The sequence below is a fragment of the Mus pahari genome, chromosome 2 (assembly GCF_900095145.1).
Source record: "Mus pahari chromosome 2, PAHARI_EIJ_v1.1, whole genome shotgun sequence".
Taxonomy (NCBI): domain Eukaryota; kingdom Metazoa; phylum Chordata; class Mammalia; order Rodentia; family Muridae; genus Mus; species Mus pahari.
In genome coordinates, this window is record NC_034591.1 from 107,557,922 (window position 1) to 107,565,565 (window position 7,644).

A 7,644-nucleotide genomic window follows, 5' to 3' on the forward strand; every position below is an offset into this window, starting at 1 on the left:
CAACACATCCTGGCTTCTCTGCCTTTTCAGGTGTTATTGTTTGTATGTTAGATGTGAGGTCTCCATCAAATGGACTTTCCTGTTCTGGAAAGCCCAGGGTTCAGCAGGATCCTCGGTGGAGCCTAAGATACCCTGTCCAAGTGCCCCTACCAGTTTGTTTAGCAGAGTTTCTCCAGGCCTCCCAAATGAGGAGAACTAACTAGATTGGCAACTCGATCCAATGTCCACAAAGCTGTCGCTGCACACGGGCACATTCTCAGGCAGTGCTGGGCCAGACCACTGGCCTCCAGTCTGGCCCTGCCTTTTTCCTGGCCTCTGAGGATAGGAGGCAGGAGGGAGCCCACTGGCGGCCTCGGCTGCTGATTCTGTTAATGATATTTAAAGTGTCCTGTTTACTTAAAACACTTTAAGTTTTTCACTTAAAACGACGTAGGCCAGTTATGGGCAGCACACGCCTTTAATCCCAGCCCTCAGGAGGCAGAGGACATGCAGATCTTTGTGAGTTCAAAGTCAGCCTGGTCGACAGAGTGAGTTTCAGACTGCCCTGGGCAGTATAGAGACCCTGTCTCAAAATAAATAAGGCCTTTAGGGCACTGCTCGGTCTTCCAGACTGATTCACAGGGCATGCCAGGTCACTGACTGAAGGTTCTCCGCAGACATCCGCAGAGCTGTGCCAACACTTGGGCCTCATCTCCTTCTGCCTTCTCTTCCAGCACTGGCCAGTGTTCAAAGATGTTAAAGACCTGATGACCTTGGTGCCACCCCTCGTCGGTCTGAAGGGAAACCTGGAAATGACGCTGGCGTCTCGGCTCTCCACGTCTGTAAGTGGCAGTTGTATGGATGGCTCAGGTCACTTGCAATTTGGGGGACAGGATGTTCCCTTCAGTGTCAGCCCCTCTGGGTGGTTTGCTTGGGGACTAGAGTTCCCACCCACATGGGCGTGGTTGGGCTTTGCTGTCTCACAGGCTGTTCCTGTCTCCTCTCGGGAGTTTTATACTGTTTTTCCATTTGCCACCCTGAGCTGCCGAGGGACCAGCGCACTGCCCCAGTGCTTCACTTCTTCCGACTTTCTGTGTCCCTATTCCCCGGGGTCTGCATGCTGTTGTCTAGACCCTAGGCCGTACTCCCCACTCCCTGGCACATACACATGAACGGTTCAGCAGGGAGTACGGCTTCAAAGGAGGATTCCGAGGCAGGAACAAGGAGGGGCTCTCAGTTGCCCATTAACCGCCTCTGTTCTTATATCCCTCCTGTCCCCTTTCATTGTGGCTGTTGGCACTTGGCTCTGTAGCCAGCACAGGTCCTACCTTGGCCAGCTCTGCTCCTCTCCTCCAGGCACCCCCAGGGGTTGTGGTGTCACCCTCCTGTTAACACAGAGGGCATTCTCTTTCTCCAGTGGCCATTGGCATCCTGCACATGAAAAGGACAGTAGTGTGTGTCCAAGGTATATTGTGTTCAAGCGCCTGAGCAAAAGAGTCCCAAAGCTGATGAAGAAGGGCCAGAGATGGACACCTGCTGTGTGCATGGCTCACTGTGGAATGTCAGCGTCTCCAACTATAGCTGTATAGTGCTGTTTCTCCATAAAAGAGGCCAGGCCGGGAACAGGAGAGATGGCTTGGTGCTCTTCCAGAGAACCCCAGAAGATCTGGGTTTGGTTCCTGGCTTCCACAAAGACACTCACATGCATCTGTAACTCAAGTCCTGGGGAACCTGACACCCTCTTCTGGCCTTCACAGGCACTACATATTCAGACATAGCACAGGCAGAACAGTCATACAAAGAAAATTAATATAATTTTAATTGCTTGGGGGTGGCGGCAGAGTAGGGGGAGTGGTGTCTAGGTCAATTCATAAACGGTTGGAGAGCTGACTCACCAGTTAGGAGAGCACAGTGCTCTTGCAGAAAACCCAGATTTCATTCCAGGCACCCACACTGGGCAGCTCACAACTTCCAGTAACCAGCTCCAAGGAATCTGACCTCATCTTCTGGACTGCTCAGGCATTGACACTCACATGTGCACACACACACACACACACACACACACACACACACACGTAAAAAGGAAGTATATGTTAAAGGGGGGAGGTAGGTCACCATCTAGAAAGCTTAGTAGCGTAATCTGTTCTGATTTGTTTCCTGAGAGAGAGGCTGGCTATGTCCAGAAGGACTGGCGTCTCCAGATCCACCAGCCTGACGCCGCTGCCCTTATCTCTGTGTGCTAGGCCAACACTGGGCAAATCGATGACCGCCAGGAGAGGTACAAAATCATCAGCAGCAACCTCGCTGTGGTTCAGGTGAGTCTTGGAGCATCACCTCAATGTCTCTCCTTCCCCACTCCCCTGTGGATCTGTGCCCTGCCTTTCTGGGTAGGAAGAGGGAGGCCACTGAGCCTGGTCCCTGTACTCTATCTAGACTGACTTTGGAGGACAGGTGTCTATATGGCCATCCATCTGTCCAGCAGACAGTATCTGCGGCATAGTGAAGAGCACCCCAGGGAGCCACCATACCTGCCCAGAGATGCCTTTAGGTCTGTGGTTCCTGTGGCTTCCCTGCTGCATGCTTTCTAAGCCAAATTCCTAGGGGGCTGAGTGTACTCAGTGTTAGTCATGCCCCGTGTTTGCTAGTGGGCCTCTTCCCACTCACGTGTACACCAACACTGTGTTTCTCTGGGCCACTGATGCTCCCCAGATGGGCACACCCCACCTTTACTTTCTTCCAGTGACCTCACTTAGTCTCCCTGGGACCTGATGGATCATTCCTGCCTGGAAAGTTTCTCATTAGTCCTGCCCCTGCTGCTTAACCTGTCCTACCTCAGTCTTTAACAGAGACCTTCATGCCCCTCTTACACTGCGCCTCCTCCTGCCAGGCCCTCTGTGGGCTCAGTTCATTTAGGCCCTTTTCACACTCAACTAAAGTCACGCTACCCAAGTCAGAAACAGATGAGGGCAACGTAGGCTCAGGCAAGAAGGAAGGCTGGGTATACAGCTGCCTCTTCGGTACTGTAGTCCAGGATCTAGTGAGCTTCTCTGGGACAGGCAGCCTCTGGTGTCACACGGGATGTGGACTGAGTTCAGACTCTACATCACCTGTCAACTGGGCAGCCCTGGCTGGGCTGTGTGCCCTTGTCCATTAGTGAATAGGTGTAGTCTTCCTGTGGTCCAGGTCAGAATATTGGCCTCTCCCAGAGGCACTCCTCAAAAACAGCAAGTTAGAATGGCCTCACGATCCTCTCCTTACACTTGGTTCTTCTGAAGGCACCTGGCCCACTGTGGTGGAGGCATGCTGCCTGTGGTGCCCCTTGTATCTTAGTTAGGTTCTGTTTCTGTGACAAACACCATGACCAAAAGTAACTTGAGGAAGAAAAGATTTATTTCATCTTACAGTTTATAGTCCATCACTGAGGGAAAGTCAGGACAGGAACTCAAGGCCGACAGTTAGAGGCAGGAATTGAAGCGGAGATCATGGAAGAGCGCTACTTACTGGCTTGCCCAGCCTGATTTCTTATCCACTCCAGGACTGATCCAGGTGTGACACTGCAGAGTGGGTGGGTCCTCCCACATCAATCATCAATAAAGGAAATGCCTCAGATGTGTCTGTAGGCCAGTCTGATGGCGGCACTTCCTCCGCTGAGGTTCCTGCCTTACTGTTCTGCTGCTATGAAAAGCCACCGAGGCAGCTCTTCTAAGAGAAAGCATTTACTTGGGGCTTGCACCCTCTCTTCTCGGGCACAGTGTGTGTACCACCCTCCAGCTCTCTCTCTCTTTTGGGTACCACAGATGTGCTGCCCACTCTATGACTGTCCAGTCATTTCAGAGGTTCAGTTCATTATTGTCATGGCAGGGGGGATGGGGGAACACAGGCAGACATGGTGCTGGAGAAGCCACTGAGAGCTACATCCTGATCTGCAGGCAGAGAGAAAGACCTGGGCCTGGCGTGGGCTTTGAAAACCTGAAAGCCCACCACCCCCTTTCGGCCTCTCTCTGTCAGATACGGTGGATGTGCCTCCAATCTTATTGCTCTGGTCGAAGCCTGTCTTGGCGTTTCTTGCCCACAGTGCCTGGGCGAGTCTTGTGTGGCAGAGTCTTGTGGGCCTGTGGCTGAGTAGCTGAGAGATTAAAACAGTATCAGATCTACAACAGGAGGTCGAGTCAGGGGGTGACAAAGGCCCAGCACCGGGCATACCTCTCCTGCCTCTCTAGAACCTTCCGTACTGTGAGCCTCGGGACTCATGAAGCCTGCCTGGGCCTGACTTAACTTACACAGTGTCTCAGATTTAGCTTACATAGGATTTTGCTTCTTCCTTTTTAAATGGGTTTAACTTTGGTAACAGGGTGTTGGGTAAGTTATATAGTTGGACTTCTAAAAAACTTCAACATGTACTGCCATTTAAATGTGAAACCAGTGATGAAACTTTTAAGTTTAAAACTATTTGACAATTTCTCACGTGTTCAGTTTACCTTGATCATATCTGCTCTCCTCCCACCCACACCTTCCTGACCCCACCCACACATCCCCCCCCCCCTTCTTTCTCTTCCTTCTTCTTTTCTGTTGCAAACCACTGAATCCAGTTAGTGCTGCTTGCTGGAATGTTGACTGGCCTTGGGCAGGTGACCCCAGCTGCAGTGAGCTTACAAGCTCTGTGACACGTCATCCAGAGGACAGCACCTCACGGCCCTCGTCCTGCCCTGCAGCCCTCGTCCTGCCCTGACGCTCTGATGTTCTTTCTGCCACCTGTCACCCGAGCCTCGGGGAGGTTGCTGTCAGCGTTAGACAGAGCTGAGCATTAAGCAGTCATTTATTCTCAGCGGGAAAATGTTTTGTTTTTTTTTTATTTTATTTTATGTATATGGCTGTTTTGTCTGCCTGTACATATGTGTATTGTATGCATGTCTGGTGCTCGTGGAGGCCAGAAGAGGGCGTCAGGCACTCTGGGACTGGAGTTACAGACTGTTGAGAACCCCAGGAGGGTGCTGGCAATCAAACCGGGGTCCTCTGCAGGAGCACACTCGCTCTTAACTGCTCTTAACCATCTCTCCAGCCACCCCCAACCCCAGTGTGAAATTGTGTAACTTCTCATTTGGGCATGGGGACTCCCCAGCAAGACTGAGGGCAGCCTCAGAGCAGGGCAGGGCCACCGTGCAGCCTGTGTAAGCCTCTCACTCCCGTTTGCTGTCTCAGAAGCCATACCCTGGGTCCTTCCTTGTCTTTATTTGCTAGGCGATAACTGGCATGGCTACATTCTCCTTTACATTAAGTCTTATTGTTGTCTGTCTGTCTGTCTGTCTGTCTGTTAGAAGTGCTGCGACTGGGACCCAGAATCTCACATGAACTGGATAGGCATTCTGTCACCAAACCATGTCCCCAGCTGTTTGTGACCTTCTGACCAGTTTTAAGCTTAGATCTAGCCGGTACCAGCAGTAGCACGGAAGCGGCCGCATCACTGTCTGCTCTGGTACCTTACCAGAATGGAAACTTCCCCTCAAAACTATGTGTGCCCCGCCCCCCGTGCACACACCCACAGAGAACTCTGACTTTTAGACATGGAAGACACGGAGATCTTTTCTGTGCATCCCATCCTGTAACTCGTGTTTCCCCTGTGATGACGTAGACTCACTGCACAGCATGGTCAGAGCAGCGTGTGAACAAACAGGCACTCTCATCTATTACACAGTTACCCCATCTCTGTTCACACACACGAATGCTCCTCTAGAGAAGATGCTAGGTCTCAACCCTACCCCCAGCTCCCATTCCAGTCTTTACCCACATCAGTAAGTAAGAGAGCCAGCTCACAGTGACCTCCATCTGTTACCAGCTTCTTAGCATTAGGCTTACCGAGTGCATGAACCTGCTTCCCATCGCTGTCACGAAATGCCTGAGAAGGTACATTTATATGGAGGGAAGGTTTGCAACGGGAATCTAGGAAACCGTGAGCCAAGCAAACCCCAAAACTTAAGATTTCCCAGGAAACTCCCATCTCTTAATGGCCCACACACCTTCCTATAGCTGAAGACCAGACTTCAGCATGGGCATTCTGAATTCAAGCTAACAGCACAACGCCTGAAGGATAAAGAATAGGCCTCCTGGTTATTTTCTATTCATTAACCATATGTGATCAGCACTGGGTGCTACACCAAGGATACCAGCATCCAGTAACATGCTTCATATCAGATTCTACTTAGAATCTTCTTGAAAACTAGGAAAGTCAATAACATTGCTGTATATAACTCCATGGTATCTTCATCATATGGACATCACATATAAACTTTGTTTATAATATACTATATAGAGAAACTTTTTTTTCAGTATGGACAGTTGAATCACACGCATCTAGGTGGGTGCTCTACCAGCTAGCTGTATTTCCTGCTTTCATTTTTTTTTAACTTTATATTTTGAGACAAGGGCTTGCTCAGTTGCCCAGGCTGGCTTTGAACTCACTCTGTGGCCCAGGCAGGCCTTGGCCTGTGACCTTCTTACCTCAGTCTCCAGAGCAGCAGGTATATGTCACCACGCCCAGCTTTGTACTCTTCTTTATGGGTTTTACACTGTATCTTTAAAAGAAGGCCTTTGGTGGTCAGAGATATTTTTAAACATTTACTTGATTCTTGCTAGATCTCGTGTAGAATAGCTGACCTTTATGTCTCTATCCTCCTGCCATGGCTCTCACTGTGGGAACAGGCAGGTACAACCATGCCTGTTTGCAAATATCATGAGCATTCTACCACATAACCCTTTATTTCACACCGTGTCTTTAGTTTAAGGGTGTAAAGCGGGCTGGGGGGGGGGTCACCTTTTTCTTGGCCACAGTCCTTCAGTTTCCTTTGCTCTAACTTCTTAGTATTAACTTACTGAAGCCAGGATACACCTTCTTTATCCCTTCTTCACTAGCCTCGATTTACAGAACATTTCCTGGGCTCCCTTCTGGCTCCTAGCTCAGTACATCTCTCTCTGGCAGTGACAGGGCTACTCTCGCCTCTCCAGCTTCATGGTATATTTTGACTCATATTTTACAATGTATTTGGTATTATATTTTGACTCCTGTTTCACAATGTACCTGATATATACCAGTAATCCCCTCCCCTGGACCTCCTTAAATTGTCTTGGCTCTGCACCTGTGGTTACCCATCCCTATGGCCTTTGGAGCGAAGTCATCCGACACCATGAGAAATCTTGTGGGGACCCTGCTTGGGATACATTGGTTAACCTGGAGTTTTTGTTGTGCTCACCACACAAGCACCAAACCTGAGTCCCATCCCCAGAACCGGCGTAAAAAGCCCAGTGTGGTGCTGTGCACTTGCAGTCCCAGCACAGGGAGGCAGACACAGGAAGATGCCTGGGGCCTGCTGGCCGGTCAGCCTTATGTGAAAACAGCCCCAGGTCCATGTCTCAAGAAATAAGAAGTGGGCTGGAGAGATGGCTCAGAGGTTAAGAGCACTGGCTGCTCTTCCAGAGGTCCTGAATTCAGTTCTCAGCAACTACATGGTGGTTCATATCATTTCTTTAATGAGATCTGGTGCCCTCTTCTGGCCTGCAGCTGTACATGCAGGCAAAATACTGTATACATAAGAAATAAATGTAGAAAGGAAGGAAGGAAGGAAGGAAGGAAGGAAGGAAGGAAGGAAGGAAGGAAGGAAGGAAGGAAGGAAG

At 50.1% G+C, this 7,644-nt stretch overlaps 1 protein-coding gene across 2 annotated transcripts in view; it reads left to right on the plus strand.

Annotated features, from left to right (window-relative positions):
* The window catches only part of Slc41a3 (solute carrier family 41 member 3), a 41,184-nt gene that overhangs the window by 19,579 nt on the left and 13,961 nt on the right, over nt 1–7,644 (plus strand). For both annotated transcript variants that reach the window (XM_021191159.1, XM_021191160.2), the window contains 2 exons: nt 714–821; nt 2,223–2,294. In XM_021191159.1, coding sequence (XP_021046818.1) covers nt 714–821; nt 2,223–2,294 — 180 coding nt within the window. The remainder of the gene's footprint in view (nt 1–713; nt 822–2,222; nt 2,295–7,644) is intronic.